Genomic DNA, 25,436 nt, shown 5'->3' on the forward strand with positions numbered 1-25,436 from the left:
TGTGCATGTACTTCAGTGAAAAGTGTGTCTGTGTACGCGCACGTGCTTTCAATGTGAAAGGCTTGTCGAATCCTGGAATCTGATTTCTTCACAGCACGCAGCTAAAACAATCAAGCCCTTGGCAGTTAAAATACAGCTCCTTAAAAGAGGAGAAACAGGCAGACGGAGCAAAGAAAATCGGTTCAGTATCCCCTCGGCCTCTGGCAGCAAAGGGCACCTTTTTAACCTGAAAACAATTAGACTATTACCGAGCTTCCCAAACCACAGCCTGAAACATATTCCCCCCGGGTTCAGCTGTTCTGCGTGTGTGTGTTGTTTTGATTTAGTGCACACACTTACCTCTCATCCCGCGCAAGCCTGGCCTCTTCCATTTTATCCACATAGTTGCGGCTGTGAGGGACACACAAACAGAGAGTTTTAAAACATAATAATCATACCCTTCATAAAAGCACAGTCAGTATGGTCTTCTGTAGGCCTGCTGGTATGAATATATCATGTTTGCACATCACACACACAAGCAGTTAAGGTATTTGTTTAACCCATACCTTCATACTCTTTCTTGTGTGTTTCCATCATTGATTTTCCTAAGGTAAGATGACTTCTTTCAGACTATTACTCTCAGATTTTAAATATATATTCCAAATATTTTGCTCACTCATTATGTTGCAAAATGAATGAATATCTTTTAGAAACATGGTGTTTATCCCTCCAGTTGAGTTCTACAGACTTTTAGAAGCTATGCCAAGAAATATTTCATGTTTGGTTCATGGTGGCCCAACACCTTAACAAGACATATCATGTTGGTTTTCCTTTAACTGGTTATTCATCTGTACAAATGGTTCATTAAAAAAAAAAAAAAAAAACAAAGTCAGCAATGCCTCACCTGTGCTTGTTCCTCTCCTCTCTCTCTATCCTCTGCAGCCTCTCCTCTCTCTCCACACGGCGGCGCTCTCGCTCGGCCGCCAAAGACTCCTGGTGTTGTCTGTAGGAGGAGGACAGAAGACCTCCAAGCGCAGGCCTGAAAGAGAAGCAAAAACATTGATTTAAACCACTGCCAAGTCAGTATAATCCAGATGATAAACAGAACATTTCTCTTTTTTATCATTTATTGTTGGGCTTAAACAATTGGTCGATTAATTAATCGGTCAATCGACAGAAAATTAATTGTCAGCAAATTTGATAATTATTTGATTAATTGTTTAAGTGAGTTTAAAGGAGAAATGCCAAAAATAATTGTTTGATTAAGCCTCCAAAATTGAATATTTGTGGTTTTGGACTGCTGTTGAGACAAAACAAGCAATTTAAATATGTCAACATTTTTCACTATTTTCAGACATTATACATACATTATAAAAACAAATCACAATCATTATTTGATAATTAAAAAATCATTAGTTTCAACCCTAGTATATTAATTTTTTTTTCTGCTTTACGACAAAGTTTAAAATTATGTCTAGTATGTAATATAATGAACGCATCACTGTTTTTTCATCTGCTGGCTCACAAATGCCACAAAATCATTTCATGATACACATACTCATTGTGTATGCAGTGTTTCTATACAGTATATGTAGGTATGTATGTAGCATGTCATAAATTATGTTTTCATGGCATGGAGGAAATTTGAGCAGCTCATTAACAAGGGAACCAGAGAGCTGAAATCAAATTTACTTCAGTATGTCATCACCATGAATGCACCACGGGACTGCACACAATCCATACTTGTTACACATGTGAGTGTGTTCATGTTTGTTCATGCAAACACACATGAATATGTACTTTTATGTGAACATGTTTAAAATACGGCATATTTTAAGGATGTCTTTGTGCTCTTGTGCAGACGTGATTAAGGTGAAGCCATCTCTCACCTGGAGCTGGTGGGCGTAGAGGGGCTGCTGAGAGAGGAATAGGACATGTGACCTCCATTCCTAGGTGAGAAAGGGAGCAATAAAATGAGTGACAGTGAGTGACTACTGCAGTCATCCAGATACATGACACCATATTGACTAAGCAGTCAGTGAGAAACCGGTGGCAAGAAACGAATGTGACACCTTGTTACATAACAGAAATGTTAGTGCAACACCAGAGTGACCCTAATTAGTAACCGCTGTGGTGTTTATTCCCTTTCTGGAAAATTCCAAGCAAGGCATCTCTACTCAGTTACAACCCGCTGTGAATCTGAAAAGACTCTTTGCTAAAATGTATTTCCCTTGACAAGTCATTGAGTGAGTGTTAGCAGGCAACACATCTCTTTTTGAAGTAATAGCAGTGTATTGCAAAGGTGTCATCGAAGCAAAACCATAGTGTGTGTGTACTGTAAAACAGGCAAACAGGGCTGTAAATAGTAGCCTCTTGAATATAAGATTATCATAGCAAGCCACGCAATGTGTAGCTGAGGTGCAGGCCTTTTACAATAAGACAAACACAACAATACTATACATACTGATACTGAAGTGGACAGTGAATGGAGAGAGTAAGGCTCAGAAAATGCAAAGTTCTATAAAAAGATCATGCTAAGAAGCGAGCCTATACAGAGACTATACAGATATACAGGTGAAGAGTTGGAAAAGGCATCTGTGAAAAGTCAGTACTTGCATACTGTATTTCTTGAAAAGAAAGGTGATGTAGTGGCACTGGAAAGCAAAGCAAGGCTGTCAAAAAAGTGTGGAAGACTATCAACGCAGTGGCGGGACTAAGAAAAAGTGATGTGAAGGAGCAGCAGGTGATAATAAGAATGCTGAAAGTGAGAAGCGGTGCAGTCAAAGAAGTGAAAAGAACTAGTGAAAAGGGGGAGTTGATGAATAACAAGAGTGGAGATTCAAGCTGGTGCCAGGATGGGAGCCAGAAACGGGAGTGGAAATTGAAAAAGGAAAAGTGCATCTTCGAAGAGATGAAAGGAAAGCTTTCTTTGCTTCTTAAACTCATGGGAGATCACGTTCTGCTGTCACGCCTGACCTTGGAGGTGTCATTTTGGTTGACTGCTCGCTGGGTTTGGCTGGAGCCGGGGGCGACGGCTCCTCATCCAGGTCGTAGGAGAAGAGGTGGAAGGGAGAGTGGGGCATGTAGGGCAGGCGATCGGGGGAGGGACGGGAGCTGCCGCGCAATGGCGGGCTGACCTCCTTGGTTGCTGGGACAGTGATGATAGATTTCTTCCTGGCCAGCAGGCTGGCCAAAAGGGAGGGCTCGGCTGGGGGGCTGAGAGGGGAGGAGAGGGGAAGAGAGGAGGTGGGGGTAGAGGGGGAGTGTTGGGCTGGTGCGGGAGGTGGTTCGGTCCGATTCCGCTGCTCCTCTTTTATACCCTCCTTTCTGGAAGTGATGGCGATGGACTGGAGGGTCGTTCGGTGAACTATGGATGGAGGATGTCTACAGTAGGAACAGAGGAGTGGATGAAGAAGAGGAATAAACACATGAAACTAACCAAATGATTGTTAGCTAGTATGAATGTATCTATCTGTGCCAGTTTAACAGATTCAAGGGTTACAGAGTAAAGCATTGATACTAATAACTAACAAGCACATATGCACATAGGCCACCAAGGACGTCAAACCAACCACATATACAATGGAAAAGAATCTTTTAATAGCTTTGTGGCCTCATGTACACTCCTCTAGATGAATAAGAAGAGCACAGAACATTATTTCATTTCTACATTACCACCATGTCCTAAAATACCTGGGGGTGGTCTGACTAGACACTGTAAAAGCCCCCTCCTGCTCATCCGAATCAGACTCAGTCACTGGAGTCCCCTCTTCCTCCTCCTCCTCCTCTACCCCATCCTCACATTCCTCCTCTCTGTAGAGGCAGAGGGGGTGAGAAGGGGTGGATGGATGGATGGACAATTGAGGGAAGGATTGAAGGAGAGATGAGGCGATACATAAAAATAGCACGCAAACAGAAATCACTAAACTTTTGAAGGAATAAATAGATGGAACAGAGGAAGGGGGGAGATGGAGGGTTAGATGAGACCGATGTGTGTGGAAATAATGATCACAGCTGCGCTACCAAGCAGCTGCACAAGTATTTATATGATGCTAAAAGACAACAAACAAGGACATCAGATAGAGATTAAGTGAGAGGAAAACAAAAGGATTAAGACAACAGAAAACAACAGGAATGAAGGGGAGAATATGTCGTGGCTTGACAACTGACTTGAGATCAGTGTCACCGAGCTGTGTTGTCCAGTGAAACCAGATGAGCCATGTTGCAGTCGAGTCAGCGTGTGCTGCCAGGCGTCGTACCACAAGACCAGAGCCACATGTGTGTGACGTGTGTGTGTGACGAATGGGATGGCCAATAAAAATGTGTTTGTTTGTGCTGAGTGAGCATGCATAATAGAAAGCAGGATGTAGAACAGGCTTTCACCCATCACTTTGTTCAGTAAACCATTATGCAAACAGATTCTCACTCAATTATACACATATTCGCTTTTTTGTCCAGAGATACACAGGCGTGCCTGTGTATAAAGGGACAGAATCGGCTACATCCCCTGGAAGAGGATGAAGAGTGAAAGAGATAAGATGGAGGGGAAAGAAAGGAGAGATTTACCTGATGTAAACAGCAACACCCGCCTCCAAATTTCCCTTTAATGCATAAACACACAGCACTAAAAAGCCTGTGCTGGTTTAATAATGTGTATGCTTGTATTAGAATTACAAACAAACAGATCAGCAAACCTTGCAGGGTTGTGCAGCTGCTATGAATGGGGTTTTTTTGTATGTTTCTTTTTTCTTAGTGGAGCACGTTGTTTAAGTCTGCACTAGTGTTTCAGAGTCCACACCAAGTGCTGTATGTCAAGTGAGACACACAATTAGCTGTTACAGCATGTAGGTGAAGAGCAGCGGTAGTAATAGATAGGCAGAAAGCCACAGAGGTCAACAGCTGACCTTTCTCTGAGTGACCTTTGAACTTACATGGATGGAAGGCAACCCGACAGTGCTCTAAAGCAGAAAGTGTTGGTAAAAGACAGTCAGAACTTCTCTCTCCAGTTCAGTTATTTTAACACATGTGCATCAAAAAATATCCTGTAAGAAGTGATGACTGAATCGTTCACACCATAGTTATTCTTTGAACCTACTGGACACCCTCCCTCTGTCATGACACTTCATAAAATGACTTGTGGACTGACATTTTTCCATCTTGCCTGCTCCCTCACCTTTCGCTCATGTCCTCAGCCCTCTGGCCACTGAAAGGCTGGAAGCCTGCTCTCTGCGGAGATGCAGGGCTGCAGGGGGAGGCGTTACCGGATCGCCCAAGAGAGGCCCTGCGGCTCCGCCTCCTCTCTAGGCCACGCTTCTTATCCCCGCCCCCAAGGCTGGCCCGACGGCGGTCCCGGCGTCCCATTGGTGGAGGCTGGCTGTCATCATCGCCGTCTTCATGCCGTAGGGTCATCTGAAGAAAAAATAGATTGGGTGTGAGGTAGGAGTGGTGACGGGTGGTTCCCACAGAAAAATTTTGCATTGAGCAACTGAACTATAAATACTGTACCAGACATAAGCAGCAGCTAATAGAAATCTACTCTTTAATTAAAAAAAACAGTATCAGCTTGCAATATTTTCCTTGTGATCTTATGACTGAATATGTTTGAGTATGTCTCAAACCTCATAGATGTTGAGCTGCTCAACCAAGTCCAGATCGGTGCCCTTCCGCCCCAGGTGTCTTTGGGACACTGTCTCCATGCCCTGTTCCTCCAGACCATCCACCATGTCATAGAACGAATCCTGGTCAGGCAGCGCTGCCAGGGTCTGCAAAAAAGGAAAGGAGACAGAGAAAGAGAGGGGATTACTCAGGTGTCACCATGTACTGTACATCTGACTAAAGAGTCAAATCACAAAAAAACATTGTTCTAAAATGAATGGAAATAAATCAAGTAACTTTAAGTAACTTTATACTTAACACAATATTTAATAAAAGTCACCATAGACTTAAATACCTTATTGATGAGGGTCATGGCATAGACCAGCAGCTCTGTGTCTACGCCATCCTTCTCATGCAAGATCTCCATAGCATTGGACCATGGCTTGCAGCCTGGAAATCACAGATCAATTCATAAATAACAATATGAATTAGTTTGTTATTATCCACCAAACCACCCTATACACTTTCCCTACCTGGGCAACAAGCCAAACTATTAAATTGTGTAGACAAACAGAATAAGGAATGATTAGTTCCTCAGCAGTTGATGGTGTATTCAGTACTCTGTACCTCTCTTGGCGTCCACAGCGGTGATGGCTTGTATGAGCAGTGGGGCGTTGGACTCGGAGTACTCCACAAACACCAGCAACAGCTTCAGAGCTGTTTTTACTACCAGACGGAACTAGGGGGAGAAATATTATTATGATATAACTTTAAATTGAACTGACTTTGTTGGGTGCTTCTATATCAGACAGTTGGAATTTACGTTATAAAGGTTTTATAGATTTAACTCTATTGGCAGTCAAGAAATACATTTATGACATCAATGATAGATGCAATTCCCTATCAATGACAGGTGGGTATGCGGTATGAATGTGTTGTATATGTGGTATTATATGTCCTATGTCTATGTGTTATAGAAAAGAAACAATGCAATGTCTGGTTTTATGTGCTGGAATCAAGACTGTTCAAAGCAGAAGCGTACCTTTAAAAAATACCACAAAACAAACAATAGACACCACCCTCAGGGTCAGAACACAGAATACAATCAATAGCAGATGTTTTTGTGCACTGACCTGTTTGCAGTTTGTGTGTGTGTGTGTGGGATTGGGTTTGGGGAAGATTTAGTATGCATTCATGTCTATACCTTTGAACCAGCAAGAGTGTATAGCCACTGGATTGTCTCGGCGTGGCCAATGACACCGTTCATCCCGTCCACATAGAGCATGATCTGCCCCAGAGCTGAGAACAGGGTAGACAAAAAAAAGTGGAACAGAAAAGTTAGAGCGAGATAGAGCAAATATAGAAAGATAATTCAACACATACTCTGAACAAACCATGCATACCAAATGGCAGCTGCACACGGGTAAAGCTACAGTGGCTATAAATAACAGCAGAGGTCATAATGAACCATGTTTCTTTTTTATGCTTTGGGTTTTTAACGAAAGAAAAAAGCACAGAATACAGTAGAAATTTGAAATTAAAATTGTTTTTTAATTAATGTTGTTTTCAAGCTTCATTGGTATTGTGTCTTACTTTATTTCCCATCACAGAAACATACCTGTCAATGGTTATATATGACAGTTGTTGACATATGGTTTCCCTCTCTTCCTTCTCTACTGGGTGTTTACAGGAAATGCTGAAACTGCACTGAATGACCTTTTACTCAGTTATCAATGATGGTGAGTAAACAAATACATTTACTCAAGTACTGTGCCTGAGTATCATTTTGAAGTACAGTATATTATAATTTACTTAAGTGCTTTTTACACCACTTTATAATCACTCCATTTATCTGATAGCTATAGTTACTAGTGACTTATAGAAGATAAAGATTGTAATACATACAAAACATGATTTGCTTATCAAATATGTTGTTTGAAATAACTTCCACCTTGACCTGTTTACATGATATTGAATATGTATTGAATATTGAAGAACATTTTGCAGATAACGCTTCTGTGAAAAAGTGAATAAAGGACCTTTACTTGTAGAGTGTTTTAGATTATGGTATTTTTACTTTTACTTAAATAATGGATCTGTATACTTCAGACTAATTAACCCTTAATGGGGATATAAATAAATAAATAAATAAGTCTATGTATGCTCAAATAGTTGGTACCAAATAGCTCTGAAGATCAAAGTTAAATATCCACATGGAGACACCTGGCTGGACACCAAAAGGAAGAAGAATCCCTCTGGAGTATTGAGAAACGGGCTAATTTCTTCCCAATGATCTATTGAGAGACGAAATAGTAAAATGACAGCCCCACTGGCAATTGTGTGGTATTAGTGAGCTGTATGTGTTGAGCTTCTCTGTCAAACTCCAGAGCTGCTTTTGTGTCTTTGTCCATCCCTGCTATTGCTGTATGTCAAAGCACAGGACAAACTGTATTACACCCAAACTTGAGAAGTGAAAGAAAATTAACATATCTAATTTTACCACATGATGAATATAGTACCTGTGACAACTGAACAAAGCTCACACACATCCTGATCAAGAGAGGGACAGAACAACTCCTATCCTACCCAACTATTGTCTCTTTGTTTGTTCTTTTGGTTTCCTGTGTTGCATTTCTGTTGTTCAGTTCTTTTGGTCATTTGGTTTTGCTCATTCATGTTATTTGAGTTGTATCTTTAAAGGACTGTATTACATTTTTAGTTAGTTTGTAGTGTTGTGTACCTAAGTTTATGTATATTGAGACAGCTTGATTTATGATGGGTTGTAGTTTGAGTATTATGTGTTCTGGGTTTTGGTTTTCTCTTTGCTGTTTCCCTCCTGTGTTCCTGCACTCCTCCCAAACTTACAAAGTGATCCTGCAAACTCAAATCAATCCTAGAAAGAGAGAGATTTGCCAAAGATCCGACAACTGGCTCATTCGAGTTTGTGAAGGAGCATCTGCCGAGGAGGAAAAACAGATAGTGAAGAGCTCTATTCAACCTTATGGCATTCTGATTAAGGAATTAAAAGGATGATGATGATATTCGCACTAGTGCTGATGATGATGACGACGATGACAACAAGGACAATGGTGAATATGATGCTGGAAATGGTGATGATGATGACAATGAAGATAATGCTGGTGATGGTAATGACAGTGACAGTGATGATAGGAATTAGAGTTGATGGTGATGACGTCATTAACATTCAACAAGAACTTTATTCTACACTTACTTTGTGCTTATAATTTAGTGACATCTTCGGTTGTTTTCTATTTGAAAGTACTGTATTAAGTAATATTGGTTCAAACTTGTTGGAATGGAGGATCAATGACACATTACTTTGTTTTTCTCAGGATTTTGCTATTTTGTGATTCACCATGAAGACTGTTACTGACTTGAACTTTCCACCCATATATTTTAGTCTTTGATATATTAATCAAAAGTAGATATTTCTGTTAGTATTTGTGGTTCATTCAGAATCTGAAACCATGTTGCACATTCTATAAAAACAATGGACCTAAACACAAAAATAATTTAAAGGCTGCAAAAACCTATTTTTTCAATAAGATTCTTACTATGATTGAGAAAGGTCCTGTATGAACACACAATTTTCTGTCCAAATTCAAACAATTTGGTTATTTCACATGGAGGATTTCTGTATTTGTGTTTAGTTTTTGCTCACAGCTTTGAAATGGATGTGGCTGATAGAAAAAAGTATACGAAACAACCACACCTACATCGTTCTGTTGAACCAGATTATCTGAGTTCTTGCATGTTAAACCCCTCACAGATAGTACTTGCTAGCTTTTCTAATGTTTTAGAACTACCAGCTATAATTGTAAACTGAATATTCACAGAAATGTACTTATTCCAGCTTCCTTGTTACGCCTGAAAAACATGTTTGTTAATTGTTCATGTGTCACTGTATATAAATAAAGAGTTGTAAACGTTCTACACTTGAGTGTTTTATTTGTGCTGGGGTGTTGAGGATTTCCTGTGGAAACTTTAACTCTGCAGTTTGTAACTGACTGCTGGGCTGACAAAGACCACAGAGGTGCGAACTACACAAAACAGAAATTACCTCAGTACTTATCATACAAGTGCTTTGATGAAACAAGTGTTAGAAGAAAATAGGGATCTCTCTGCACAAAAAAAAAATATATGATTCAAAGTACCAATTGGTTTGGCACATTTTGAGTCCTCTGTCAAATAAAATATCAAAATCAAGCACAAACTAAAAATTATATGAAAATATCTTTCAAGCCTCAATGGTATTATATTCAACTATATTTTCTATCACAGAAAATTACATGTTTTTAGACTTATATGTACAGAAGCTGAGCCAAAAAGGTTCTGTTTGTCATCTGTTGCTGTACGTTAAAGTGGAGCACAGACTAATTTCTATTCAAACTGTCAGAAGTGAAAGTAAAAGAGGATTTTCACACAGTACATTATTTCATCACATGTTGAGTATGAGTTTCAGGGAGGAGTGAACTCAGCTCACACACAGTTTGACCAAGAGACAGAGAAGGCAACTTCCTCAACCATGTATTTGGACTTCAATTTAAAAATTGAAGTCATATCTTCATTTCTTGGACAGATCCTAAAACCCTATGACAAGAAATGTGGGAAAACTGCAAGTATTTTGTCTGTTGATGAATTTCATCTCCTCAACCTTATTGGGAGACAAAGTGCTTATGTGAAGGAGTTTTTCATCGATGAGGAAGAATTTTTTGACCCAGAGTATGACTACGACTTCACTGAACTCTCTGACTACTCTCAGTGTATGAGAGGCGATGAGCTTTATGAGCGCCCAAATGGTTGGTACCGAATGGCCTTAAAGGTCAAAGGTAAATATCCTGATGGAGACACCTGGTTGGGCAGCAAAGGATGGAGGAGTCACTCTGTACCTGGAGAATGGCCTGTTTCCTACCATGGAACAAGCTTGGAAGGAGCCAGAGGCATCATCAAGAGTCACTACAAAGCAGGAGGCAGAGCTAAGTATGGCAGAGGAATCTACTCAACACCTGATATACATGTTGCTGAGGAAGAAGAGTATGCCAAAACCTTCACATCAAAGACAACAGGGAAGAGTTACAAAGTGATCCTGCAAAATCGAATCAATCCTGAAAGGAGAAAGATTTGCTCAAAATCCAACTACTGGCTCATTCCTGTTCCCAAAGAAGCATCTGCCAAACGAGAGAGAGAAATAGTTGAGCGCTCTATTCGACCTTATGGCATTCTGATCAAGGAATTAAAGGATGATGATGATGATGATGATGACATTAGCAATGATGCTGATGACAACGACGATGACGACAACGACGATGACGACAACGATGATGTCATCATCATCGTTGACGATGATGATGACGCCGACGATGACAATGAAGAAGATGATGCTGGCAATGGTGATGACGACGACGACGGTGAATATGATGCTGGCAACGGAGATGATGACGACGATGATGATGACGAAGATGAAGATGATGCTGGCAATGGTGATGATGATGAGGACGGTGAATATGATGCTGACAATGTAGATGATGATGACGATGATGAAGATGATGACGACGAAGATGAAGATGATGCTGGCAATGGAGATGATGATGATGATGATGATGACGACGAAGATGAAGTTGATGTAGGCAGTGGTGATGCTGATGATGAGGATGACCATGGTGAATATGATGCTGGCAGTGGCCATGGTAATGACAGTGACAGTGATGACGACTATTAGAGTTGATGGTGATGATGGCATTAACATTCAACAAGAACTTTATTCTACACTTATGATTACTTACTTTTTCTCAGGATTTTGCTATTTTGTGATTCACCATGAAGACTATTTCTGACTTGAACTTTCCACCCATTTATTTTAGTTTTTGATATATTAATCAAAAGTAGATATTTCTGTTAGTATTTGTGGTTCATTCAGAATCTGAAACCATGTTGCACATTCTATAAAACAATGGACCTAAACACAAAAATAATTTGAAGCCTGCACAACATTATTTTCTCAATAAGATTCTTACTATGATTGAGAAAGGTCCTGTATGAACACACAATTTTCTGTCCAAATTCAAACTATTTTGTTTGTTGTCACATGTAGGATTTCTGTATTTGTGTTTAGTTTTTGCTCACAGCTTTGAAATGGATGTGGCTGATAGAAAAAAGGTTATGAAACAACCACACCCACATCGTTCTGATGAACCAGATTATCTGAGTACTTGCATGTTAAACCTCTCATAAATAATGCCTAGTGTGAGAAGTTTTTTTTTCCTGAATTTTGTTGTGAATGTTGAATTTGAAACAACATGTTCAGGTGCTTTAGAATTATCAGCTATAATTGTAAACTGAATATTCATATTATTGTGTGGTTAAGAAACTTTGGGAAAATCAATATTTAATGATTTATTCTGTCAAAGCATCAGCACTCAGCACTTTTAACCCAATAGTATACTCTTTTTCACAGAAATATATTCATTCCAGCTTCCTTGTTACACCCGAAAAACATGTTTGTTAATTGTTCATGTGTCACTGTATATAAATAAAGAGTTGTAAATGTTCTACACTTCACTGTTTTAATATCACTGGGGTGTGGGGGGATTTCCTGTGGAAACTTTAACTGCAGTTTGCAACTGACTGCTGGGCTGACAAAAACCACAGAGATGCCAACTGCACAAAAGAAAAACGACCATAGTATTTATCATACAAGTGCTTTGATAAGATAAGTGTTACAAGAAAATGGAGAAAATCAAGCACAAACTAGAAATTATATGGAAATAAGCTGCACTGTGTTTTCTATGACATAAAATTACATGTTTTTAGTGTTATATGTACAGAAGTTGAGATATGGTTTCCTCATTGAAAGAGTTCTGAACTCAGTGAAACCAGTCTGAGCAGCTTCACCTCCCCTTTGTTTTACAAAATTACACAAACTTTTGTGATATAGCCCTCACATAATACTAAGATAGGCTCCTGTATGCACTTTCATATATATGTATTCCACTTTGAAGTCTGTAAAGGAACAATTGTGAAAGTCATTCAAATAGGGAAGAATGTAGTTTCTATTGCGTTCGTCATCTGTTGCTGTACGGCAAAGCGCAGCACACATTCATTTCTATTCAAACTGTGTCAGAAATGAAAGTGACAGAGGACTTTCATACAGTATATTATTTCATCACGTGTTGAATATAACTTTCAGGTTAGAGTGAACTCTCATGCAGTTTGAAGAAGAGACAGAGAGAGCAACTTCCTGAATTATGTATTTGGACTCAAATTTCAGAATTGAAGTCATATCTTCACTTCTTGGACAAACCCTACGATTTTATGACCACAGACGTAGAAAAAAAGAAATTTTGTCTGTTGATGATTTTTTCTTCAACACCATCACCAGGAAGCAACAGGCTTATGTGAAGGAGTTTTTCATTCATGAAGAAGATTTTTTTGCCCCAAAGTATGACTACGACTTTACTAATCTCTTTGACTACTCTCGGTGTAGGAGAGGTGATGAGCTTTACGAGCGCCCAGTTGGCTGGTACCGAATGGCCTTAAAGGTCAAAGGTATATATCCCGATGGAGACACCTGGTTGGGCAGCAAAGGATGGAGGAGTTACTCTGTACCTGGAGAATGGCCTGTTTCCTACCATGGAACAAGCTTGGAAGGAGCCAGAGGCATCATCAAGAGTCACTACAAAGCAGGAGATTGAGATTCATATGGCAGAGGAATCTACTCAACACCTGATATACATGTTGCTGAGGGAGAAATGTATGCCAAAACCTTCAGATCGAAGACAACGGGGAAAAGTTACAAAGTGATCCTGCAAAATCGAATCAATCCTGAAAGGAGAAAGATTTGCTCAAAATCCAACTACTGGCTCATTCGTGTTCCCGAAGAAGCATCTGCCAAACGAGAGAGAGAAATAGTTGAGCGCTCTATTCGACCTTATGGCATTCTGATCAAGGAATTATGAAACAATGACTAATGTAGTCAGTCATCTTTTGCCCAGACCTGTTGCTCGTCCATTTCATGCTGTATCAAAACGCTGTGGACTCAAAGCCTGAAAAGGTACTATCTGAATCTCAGTTGTTCTAAAGGGGATTTCAAGAACTTCATGTTTACTTTGTCAATGCTTCTACTTTGCTTTCATATTTTGTTTCAAATGTATTTTTACAATAATCAAAATATGATGACTTGCTGTATAAAAAGCAATGTGTTTACTTCAGCTTCTCATTCCAGATTTGTAGACTACCATCTGCATACGGTATACACATGTACATTTCAACAAATGAATGCATATTTTAAAGCTTGTGTCATGTCCACGTACAGTCACTGATGCCAGTCTGGTTTTTACACCTGACAAAAATGCCTGTAAAGCACTCACATGTGTTACATAAATAAAGAGCCTTATAGTTAATGCCCTTCAGTACAGTGTTTTTACAGGTGGGGGGTTTAGCAGGGGGAGTTTCAGCCAGGGACCACAGACCCTCTGACAACTACCCTGTTCCATTTTTCACATGGCTGCAACTAACAAGTCATTCCACAATTAAAAGACACAAAAATACTCCATAATTATGCCACTTATGAAAAGATTATGAGTGCATTTACTGCTAGTGGAAATTATAGAAAGCGTGTGTCTGTGTGTGAGTGTGTGTGGAAATTTGTATCTGTGTTCATAAATGTTTTGTGTATTAGAAAATACACAATGTTTTAACTTGAAAACCAAGGAGATATCAGCTGTAGTTGAAGAAATTACAGCATGGTGTCAACTCAAAATGCCTAATTTATTATTTCTAATGCTATTATCATTAATGTAATTGTTATTTTTCATGCAGTATTGCTCTATGTTTGTGTAGTGATTCAAAACCTTAAAAAATACATATGCTATATACAGCGCAGCATATCATTCTAAAATGCTGAATGAAGTAAAAGAGACAGAGGAGAAAGTGTGACAGAGATTAAGACAGAAACAGGAAGGAAGTCTGTAAGAATCACTGAGAATCAGTGTCAGTGTGTAGAGACAAAACGGCAATCTTGGCACAGTGATGTAATTATGGTTCTGGGAACAGTAATTCCTAAAAATTCCCAAAAAACACATCCGCACATTAACAACTGCTCAGATAATGATAAACTAAAAAATTTATTGGGGGAAATAAGTTTTGCCTACATTATAGTATATTGGCTATACTGTATATAAATATGGTCATGCCAATAAAATCCATTCAAATTTGGATTTTAAAGCGAGAGAAAAGAGAGAGAGAGGGACCGTACCTCTTAATATGTAGTTCTGGTAGTTCTGGTCAGCTTCTGCTCCCACCTTGATGAGACACGTCAGACCTTCAGCCATCACAAACTCATGGACCAGGTCTTTGTCATCCTGAAATAAAGAATGAAGAGAGAGAGGGAGAAAGAGAACAGGATACATTTATACAACTTACAGAAACACAAAGCCTGACACTAAAGTGTAATTGCATTCTCTTTAAATACCACACAGTGGCAGTAATGTGCAAAGTAATGTGAAACGTTAACAGAACATAAATTTTCAACCCCCCCCCTCCCCCTCCCACTGGTTCAGGCCAGCTGATATGCACACTTCACATGTCAGCAACCGTGTGTTTCGCAATTTTGTTGCTTTTGACATGTTGTCTAATATAACAAAAAGAAAACTAAATGGATGATGCAAACACTTGAAGGTAGTTGTCTGACATAACCCAAATGATTCCTAATGCTGCCTTCAGATGCACTGTGTAAAGTTCAGACTTTCAGAGTCTTACATGTGCTCATTCAAGAGTTCTTGGGAAAAAATAAGCATAGAATCTGGAGAACATCATTTTATTGGTAGCTGTTATGTATTTTTGTAGAAACCAAGCTGCACAAAGCTTGATATAGCAGCAGTGGAATGAAGAGATGTAATATACGTTTTAATTCAACTGTTAAAACGTCAATGCATTTGCCATCAGATACTCGCATGACATTTATGCTATGCTCACATGGTCATATTTACAGGTTCGGGGGCAATAAATCATGACACTTAGAAGTTTAAAACTTTTCAAACTTTCTCACATTGCTGTTTTGTATGTGCTGAATCACGTGTTATTGTATTTGAGTGCCTTTGTGTGTGTGTGTGTGCTCCAGAAAAAGCTCTTGGTGTTTTAAGTGGCTGACTCCTCTCATCTTAAAATAAAGATTCACTCACAAACACAAAACGCAAACACCCACACACACACACACCCCCACACACACATACAGGCACACAGAGGGAAATGCCACGTTGATGGAGATCCCTGTCATCATGGAAGCGCACAGTGGCCACAATAAGCGACTGTATTCTGCTACAACAAAACTGACAGTAATTGCATGTGAAATATGTGTGTGTGTTACCTGAAAAATTTGCTTTAGAGAGAACAGCGCCCTTCTCAAGTCACGTCCATTGGAGTTATACAGTCTTTCTGCAGAGAGGGAGAGACATAGAAGTGGTTATTTGTCTATAATTTAACAAACAAAAGCAATGCAAGGACTATTAAAGTGACTGGACACAATCTGTTGCCTTGTATATTCCCTCGCACACCTTTCATCTCTCTACACTCGTTATATGTTTCATTCTGATGACGAGATCAATAAAACCTGTAATGTCGATGAGTCTCAGCTGTGCAAAAGTTGCACAATAGTTTGAGATGCGAGAGGAAAGCTGAGGTTCGATGGAACCAATCAAACAGCACGACCCGGATCACCTGAGGCAAGCACTTCATCACACACTTTCACCGCGTCCTCACTCGCAGCGCAACACGTGCATGGTCTCTCTCTCTCACACACACACACACACACAAACACACAAACACACACACAGACACACACGTTGCAATGGTGATTAGAGCTGTATTGGAATGTTAATGAGTAGCTGGCCGGGCTTCAACGGTGAGGTATTCAGGTCACGACATGGAAAGCACTCAGAACCAACGGCTACAAGCTCTTATACTAGTGCAGTGATATTCAGCTTTATTATTTCTTTCCTTGAACACAAAGAGATAAATAAAAAGTTAGAAAAGTACAAAGAGATCATTAATATACTTCTATAATATTCCTGCAGGGCCTTAAAATGATTATTGGAACCCTTTAATGGTACTTCTGGTATTTCTTATCTCCTACACAGTAGTAACATTAAAATAATCCTTTATATTCAGGGGTTTATCACGTTTTCCTGGTAATCAGTGTTACAGTAATAAACCATCATATTTTGACTATATTCTCATAGTTATGGGTATGTTTTGTCCTTCAAAAATGTATTATTTGAATACCACATGTGCCCCTTCCTCTTTCTCTTAAGCAATGTTAGCATCTCTATGTTAACATATCTGTATATGTGTGTAACAAAGGTTGACAAAATGCAATAAATACTACTGTCATGAACCTAAGAAAGTTATATTTTTGTTACAACCATGTTACAGAGATATTGCTTCAACTCGCTGGTTATTTTTGAGGTTGCACTTTGTCCTCTTGTTGTACTGTACTAATTTTGTCCGCTCCCTGTATACACAAATATTTGCATTTGCATATTATACAGCACTTGTATTTGCATGTTCATACCCCTATTACGGTCAAACGACAGAATAATTTTCTTAAGTGCTCTGCATTAAGCTCAAAGTCTGTTTATTTGGGTGTCCATGATGTCCATTTGTGAACATGAACAGTTGTGCATTCAGCTGTGTGTCAGCAGGGGGTTTTGGGAAACCTATGTGTGTAAATCCTGAGTTTGCCTGTTGGTAACAAATCCTTCGGTCCATCAGAAGGAGGGGGGGTTGGTTAAAAGCGTGTGGAGGTAAGGGCATGGCAGGACAGTGAAACCACCCCCTGATGTGGGCCCAGACGCCTGTGCTGCTGTCTGGAGCTCAGTGGTAACAATCGCTAAGCTAGGTAAGGCTATCTCAAGGCCAGGGTCAAAATCATTATCATTCTGCACCCAGACGAAGAATTACAGGCTTCTCTGTCTCTCTATCTGCAGGACTCTTTCTGAAACATTCATGAAATACATCTGTGATAGTCTACGGCGGAGATAATTAAGTTATCGAAGGTCATCAAATCATCTAAATCATTAATGCGAAGAGGCAACTGGCATACAGCAGTAAATGTATGGGAAAAAGTGACTGGAAACAGAAAAGCAAAGGATATGGAGGGTGGGAAAAGAGGAAAAAACACATAACCAGCAAAGAGGTGGGAGGAAAGAAAAGGAAAGGAAAGTAGAGGTCAGTGTCTGATTCGAAGAAAGAGGACCAATTGCTTCTGGGTAATCACGACAGAGCAGACAAATGAGAGAGCCAAAGACACGGAATTCCCCTTCCTAAAATACACAAACTATATGTCGCAGCCAAGTCATTTTACTGAAATGTGGTCCTTGAAGATTTTTAACCCCTACTTAGCTTGTCCAGCAAATTGAAAAGATGGTAAGTTTACAGGCCTGTAATTCTATGTCTTAAAAGCACTTTGAATAGCCTCGTTGTTGAAAGGTGCTACACAAATTAGCTTGCCTTGCAGTTCTAGGGGACAAACAACCACTTTGTTAAAATGTTTACTTCTTATTTACTGTGTCATATTACTGTAAGTTCCCAACATGGTAATTGCATCTATCTAACAGAGAACATTTGACACCTGCTGGGCACAGAAAAGAAAAAAAAGACAATTTTAGTAATATATCAGCTTAACTGTTGATTAGTCACACATGTGCCTTTCATTTAATGTTATGTTTCCTAAAAGCAGGAGAACGTGAATAGGTAGCAGGTGCCATGACCTCACTCGTATCTCATTCAACAAACCACAACAAACTGCGGCTCGGCTATAACGAGCTCTTACAAACTGCCAATTTCTGTCTGATTTCCTTCCTCTCGTTTCTAGGTTTCCCTGGAAATCAAGTGGCCACTTAATGATGCAGGGAACACTCCATCTGGTCCTCGAGGGTCAATGGCTCACTCAGACGATCATGTGTGATGTTTGCGGTCTTCATCAGGCCGTGAGTGGGGCTGTCAGGGTAACCTTTACCAAAACGTCTGCTGTTCATCAGGAGCATGTCAGCAGCAGTGATAAAGCTTAAACTTGGCTTGATTCATTAGTGGTGCACCACTAGTGATGCAGTCAGGTGTGAAAAGCTAGAAACCTGGCGTTATTATTAAGTAGTTTACAAGGAGAACCACCGCCAAGGTAAATAAACGCACACTGAATTACACTTTCAAAAAATGTTCATGTTAAGCTAAAGTTTATTTAATAATCTGATTCCTATACCTCTCTTCTTGCATCTCTACAACATACATCTTACAGAATGAACACCGTTTAGTATAAGAAGCCTCCCATCCTCACATTTTGAGGGTTTAAAACTGAATTTAGGTGAGTGTGCTGCCTCCCTTGCAAGCCATTCATCAAATATAGGCCAGACACATGAATCTAAAAGTTACTGTACTTCATTTTGGTTTCCTGAGCTACAGACTCAAAATAAAAGTATCTGCTAACTGCACAGCTGCATAGGACATATTAAGGACTCATTCTGTGCAGGTTAATGTTGACTGTGACTAATTTATTAACCTAGCAGGACACAGATGATGAACAGTATGCCATAAACTATCAGGACATATTGTTTGTGCCAGGGATGAATTCCATGAAATACAACAGAAGTAGAGGTGAGAGAAATGAGTCATAAGCAGCCTCTGTTAACTTAAAGGGAAACTTTGGTATTTTTCAACCTGGACTCAGGTTTTCCCATCTTTTTGTGTCTAAGTGACTAATGGGGACAACAATTTCTGAAATTGGTCCAGTATTGAGTGAGAGCCTTGCAGCCAGCAGCCGATAAATGGACTGCCAGTAACCCTTATATACTTATAATAACAATCTGAGCCTGTCAGTGGCAAAAACAAGCACTTTTAGTGGACGTACATTGACGGGGTGCTATTGCCCCGTCGGATTACATTGTAGCCAGTTTTGCAGCTGCTGACTGAAGCACTCTCACTCAATACTGGACCAATTTCAAAAATTGTTGTCCCCATTAGTCATTTAGACACAAAATGATTGGAAAATAGGATCCAGATTGAAAAAGAAGTTTGGATTTTTTGGAGAAACTGGAGATCTCCCCGCCTACCAATCATCCGGGGATTTCTAAATGCACAGTAGTTGCTTGAATGGTGGCGAGTACAGCCACTAACAAACATACATTTTAAGGACATGCTTTACTGGACATGATGCTCTCCCTCCATTCTCCTCTGTAGTGAACTGCATGTCACTGCCCCCATATCAAGGGCTGCCCTAAAGACTTTAGATTGTTTCTGCAATGCAGGTTTTTTTTTTTAAAAACTCTATAATTGTTTCCACCCAATTTTAACAACGAAAGCTGGAAGATTGTCCTCAGTCTCTAGTTGAGTGAAGCATTTAAAGACTTGTGAGTAGAGAGGCTAGAAGACAGGTTGTTAGTTCATATATCAACACAATCAACAGACTACAAAACCATGTTGTTTTTACGTAATCAATAGCACCCGGCCACTTAATTTTGTTTCCAAAGCAAATCCCATTGAAATCCCTTTTCTTTTTTTTCTTGATACTATAACAAGAGAATCCTTCATTTGTTTTTTCAGACTTAAACATTCAGTAGTAAAACTTTTTAAGATGTTTTTTGCAATGCATAGTTGAGACAACAGCATCACAGTATATGCCAACATTACTCATGGTAATACCCTGCAATCACCTGATAGTTGCTAACAAAGTCTTGTCAACATAATTACCCTTCTGCTCCAGAGTAAACAGAGTTTGACATGCTAAAATAATCAATGGGCCGTTGTCCCATTGGCACAGGGGGTTCCAGCTGGCTTAACACTGATGGCGCATTCAACCCTGGAGATAATTCAAACAAACTACTCTCACCTTCAACCTCTGGGCCAAACAGCTTGGCCTAACAACACTGCTTCAGTGCCTGCATCTCTCTAGAGGGAGACTGAAATAACAACGAAACATAAACTAGGAAGATAACACATCTTAATTAGATGCCCTCCATTGGTTCAAGTGACAGAGCAGTAAATGTGGGGGTAAGTGAGGAAGGGGAAAAAAGCAAAAGGATGGTGTTTCAATGAAGGATTTGCCTGTCCACGTGTCTTTTGCTGGTCATCCTTTCTTTTTCCTGGCTGTAGGTTTTATTATTGTCACAAGAAAAGCTGAAACACACACTGGGATGTGTCATTGTGGCTTGTGCGTGTGTGTGCTCGTGCAGTATCTGCGTGTGTGTGCGCATGCATATCTGTGAATGTGTGCTCGTGCCCATGTGTAAGCGCTGGTGTTTGCTGAGTGCAGACAGACAGATGAAGGAAAGACAGAAAGGCACGTTTCATTTATAGACTTTCTTGGAGTTTTTACTGTTTTGTTTTGGAGGACTCACAGTTCTTGTCCACGCTATTTCCCCATGACCTCACATGCACTGCATTATGTCAGCCTTAACAAGTCATTTAGCCCCATATTCCGTCTTAAAATCGTAATTTTCTTGAAGCAAAGGGGGAAAATCTGCCAGCAGAATGAGTTATTTCCACTTGTTTCTGCTGTAGCTACTTCTGTTCATAATTTTCAGATATATTTTTATAGTTTATCCAAAGAGTAAAACAAAACCTTTCCATGAGCTTTTAATAGTAAATAACACTACGCTAAGTGTGCATACTCAATAAGTCAAAAGCCTTACCCAGCATGTGAAGCTACCTCTATAATTAGAGTTTTATTGAAGGAATGACATGGACACTGGTGTTCAGTTACTGTTTACTCTCTAACAGGGTTTCTTAAATCCTCAACACAAGTGTAGACCAAACAGATATAAAAAATTATCATCATGTCTATTGCATATCATCTACACTACTTAAGTGACTTGTCATGAGAAAAACGGATTTATTGGATTTGCAACACAAAATTTTTATTCTGTGATTTATTATATTGTTCTAATTATGTTTAAAATAATGCATTAAAAACATAACTTTGAGGTTCAATAATTGGTTAAATTACTTGTTGTTTTATAAAGTGTAAGGAATAAATTCATTACTTAATGAACATAGAAGAAAAATGCAATGGAAGGACCTGTATGTGCATTAGTGCACGTGTGCATGTGTGCATGGGAGTGTCCTCTGCAGTGCATCAGGGATTCCCCCAGTGTTGAGTCTGTCTGCTAAGTCGTTCAGGAGTGCTCAGAGCCCTCCTTCCCCTCCTGCCATAATGAGATTAGTGCTGTGACCCTTCAGCTTTGACTAATCCCTGCACATTTACTGCACCATCTACACATCTCCAAACAGAAAAACACACAGGCCAAGTCAGGTTAACACAAGACCTAATCCACAGCAATTATACTCACAACCGCACTGCAGTTTGTTACACTGCTGCAACGCAGTTTGTTACACTGCTGCAACGCAACTGGGGACTCTGCAAAAACAGAGTCCCCAGTTGACTGAAGTCAGCACCAGTCTACTACTACTACGCTTAATCCTCAGACTTAACAACAGGAAGTCAGGTCAGCAGATATTTCTTTAAGGAAGGCATAGTTAAAGAGACAGTGGTGTGAAGATGGGTCTGGTACACAAAAGGTAATAAGATGTTCATCATAAAAAGGAATAAGAAGGAGTTACAGCCATTGAAAAAGTGCCTTAAGATGTAGTTCCTTTCAAGACCACTAGATGCTGGCTGCAAGCACAAAAGTGAAATTTCTTCCAACTAGAAAAACAGAGTTAGTGCATGTTTTTCCACAAAACATTAGGGTCTCAGCAACTAACCTCACTTCTTCTTAGAAATTGAATTCTTCTAGATGCTTGCTTGACCCACCTCAGCACCACCTTGCTTCCAACCTGTTGCCCAAGTTTGGATTCTGACATGACGTTGACAGCAAAACCAAAATCCTCTCAGAAACTTGATGTCACAAATGCTATATTTATGTTTTCCTACAATCTATGGATGTAAGCATGAGAGATCTGATAAACAATCTGCTTTATCGTTTCCATTTTCTCATCACAAACAATTTGAAGATGTTCTCCTAGGCTCTGGGAACTTGTGATGGGCATTTTTCACACATTTTCTGACATTTTATGGATCAAACAATCAGAAGATTGATCAATAATGAAAATAATCGCTATTTGCAGCCATACTTTTAGTATTTAAAAAGTTGGTTTACAGTAAAAAGGAAATAGATGCAAGCAAAGAGACAAAGAACCCCAAACACTAAACCTCAATGACACCTTTTCACTGATAGTACATTAACCTGCTCTACTGTATGTATTTTGACCAGGGGGGATTATTTTAGTGTAACTCTAGGGACATCTTCATTAGGTCACAGGATATTTACAGATAAGCACACACCGAGGTCAACCAAGGGTAATATTTTTCAGGCAAGTACAACTGTATGCGGGTCAAGCGAGAGAGGGGCGGGTCACAGCTGGTGGTCCAGCATTTAAGCCTAGTTATAACCGCTGACTCGTGTTTCTGGAGGATTTCATTGCACCCCTTAAAAAAAAAAAAAGCCCCCACCCGGCTGTCTGGGCCAATCAGTCAGTTGGCTTTTAAACTAGGTCTTCAGTGGGATCTAAAATAAAGAAGTGAGAGGAGCATGAGGTGTAATGGCACGCTGGAGAGCCTGATTTAATCCCAGGAAGTCTTTTCCTCTCTGGGCTGGTATCACACTAAATATAGGCCGGTTGGATATCAAACATACTGTAACACCCATAGATGCAGGGTTCATTTTTCAGGTCATGCAGTGCAGTGTGTGTGTGTGCACTGCCCTGTAATATTTACATTCAGTCAAGTAAAAATGATGCCAATTGGATGAGACAATCCCAGTCATTTTCAAGGCAGCTTCACCTGAGTGAGGAATGAAACTTGATGCCAATAGTTCAATAATATCAAGGAGGTTAAACTTTGCTCTGTGAGTGAGATTAATTTTAAGAAGTGGCGGATTTTACACCACAAGCACATTTCTTTTAACTTCTTCTAAGAAAATATGATGAAAAAAAGACAAGATTGAATTTTGTCTCAGCGTGTGCAAAAGGTGCAGCTGCTTGTGTGCAGCACACATCTGTGGAGCGGCACATCCATAAATCTGCAGTTAAAAGAATAAATACCCCCCTCAATCTGTCACAAGCTAATATAGTTTGGACAATAATGCACCATTTCAGTCTCATGTCAAGTGAAGTTAAAAGGAAAAGTTGGCAGGCAGCAAAGACTGCTGAGGACAACTGGGTTATTTTGCGACTGTCTATTTTCTGTCTGTTGGTCTTGGCCTACAGTATGAGTACTGGAGGCTGCTGATGGTGCAGATGACGTGTGTGTATGTGTGTGTGTGAGGGAGAGTGAGGGAGAGGGAAAGGGAGAGTGAGACCTCCAAGGTTTGACTGTGGGATGCATGAGATTTAAAGAATGGCGACGGACCTAGACATGAGATTACACCAGGCTCAGCAGGGACACACACAAACATGTACACACATCCACAGGCAGATACAGTACAACTATAAGCCTGAATGCAAATGTACTGGGAATGGAAACACTTGGGAGTCAATGAAAACAAACTTTTATATGATTCCCACAAATCCACCTCTGTGGAAACAAATGACTGCATATTTTACAGTTAACACTCTGATATACAGCACATACAACATACCTACACACACACAATCACACACACACACACACAGTAAAATATCTCCAGACTGTAACCTCGAATCCTGATGAAGGACTTCAGCTGTGAAAGAAGCCCAGAAGCAGATGTCTGTAGGAAAGAAACTTACTGCCACATAAACACATAAAAGACATAAAAATACATAATAAAAATACACACACACACACACATATACACATACACACTCACAAATACACACTCTGAGACCAAAACGTGCCCTGTGCCCTTCACATGACCCTGGCACCTCTAAATTAGTCCACAAACACACACATACACGTACACACATACACACACACAGGAATAGTTACCCACAACACAAACACAAATATACTCAGCTTTTCTAGCAGGCTCCATGTGCTGCCACGGCGATGACAGGCCTGAGAGCAACAGGCAGCTACAGCACTGCTCTATATTCACACGCACAAGTGCACACACACAGACTAACTTACGCTATACAGAGACAGTGACAACTTATTATATACTCATATCAACATTATACAATATAAGATAAAACAAACTAACGTATGCAGCTCAATTGATTCATTTGTCTTCTTGCATCAGTGTCAGTGAGAATAAACATTCTGGATATCAGTTTTACACAGTGTAACTATTGGAAAACGGGCCAGAAATGTTTACATGATGAAAGCTTTGATAATAATCATGAACAAATAAGATTATGAAGTAAATGACTGCAGTATGTCATGCTGTTATTGTAACTGCTAGTGCTTGTCAAAATGAACCCCAGATTTTCCATAAACTCTAAAGATTTCTGTTGTAAAAACAATGTCCAATGCTCCATTTGGACTGGAAGAAAAGCAGCTTAATCTCATTTTTTTGTCAGAAATCAATTTGTGCTGTAAAGCAATCCAACACATTAACAAATACACTGTTACAGCTGTAGTTTGTAGGTAATTTACTTTCTTGCCGAGATTTACATGAGATCGATACCACTCTCATGTCCGTCCATCATGTTGTCTCTGTGAGGTTGCTAGGCAACCAGCGGAGACTCCAGGAAGTGACAGAAACAGTGCAACACATAACCCCTGTAAAACCACACTGTCATATTTACAGTTCAGTTTTGTACAAGTTAAAGAAAGAAGATATAATTAATAATTAATTTCTGTTTGGGTTTAATAATGTACCTATCTATCTATAACTTGTTAATCAGTGAGCTTTGGAGGTGCTGGTAGGCAGGATTGT

The 25,436-nt window shown here is 39.7% G+C and overlaps 1 protein-coding gene across 2 annotated transcripts in view; it reads right to left on the bottom strand.

Moving 5' to 3' along the window:
- fhod3a (formin homology 2 domain containing 3a) overlaps window positions 1-25,436 on the bottom strand; it is a 60,923-nt gene that overhangs the window by 14,608 nt on the left and 20,879 nt on the right. For both annotated transcript variants that reach the window (XM_042435733.1, XM_042435732.1), the window contains exons 4-15: window positions 15,959-16,026; window positions 14,849-14,954; window positions 6,779-6,873; window positions 6,202-6,313; window positions 5,930-6,024; window positions 5,598-5,741; window positions 5,153-5,388; window positions 3,673-3,792; window positions 2,956-3,363; window positions 1,869-1,928; window positions 884-1,018; window positions 340-390 (exon numbers count right to left, since the gene is read on the bottom strand). In XM_042435733.1, coding sequence (XP_042291667.1) covers window positions 340-390; window positions 884-1,018; window positions 1,869-1,928; window positions 2,956-3,363; window positions 3,673-3,792; window positions 5,153-5,388; window positions 5,598-5,741; window positions 5,930-6,024; window positions 6,202-6,313; window positions 6,779-6,873; window positions 14,849-14,954; window positions 15,959-16,026 — 1,630 coding nt within the window. The remainder of the gene's footprint in view (window positions 1-339; window positions 391-883; window positions 1,019-1,868; window positions 1,929-2,955; window positions 3,364-3,672; window positions 3,793-5,152; window positions 5,389-5,597; window positions 5,742-5,929; window positions 6,025-6,201; window positions 6,314-6,778; window positions 6,874-14,848; window positions 14,955-15,958; window positions 16,027-25,436) is intronic.

This window comes from Thunnus maccoyii, chromosome 15 (assembly GCF_910596095.1).
Source record: "Thunnus maccoyii chromosome 15, fThuMac1.1, whole genome shotgun sequence".
NCBI classification, from domain to species: Eukaryota; Metazoa; Chordata; class Actinopteri; order Scombriformes; family Scombridae; genus Thunnus; species Thunnus maccoyii.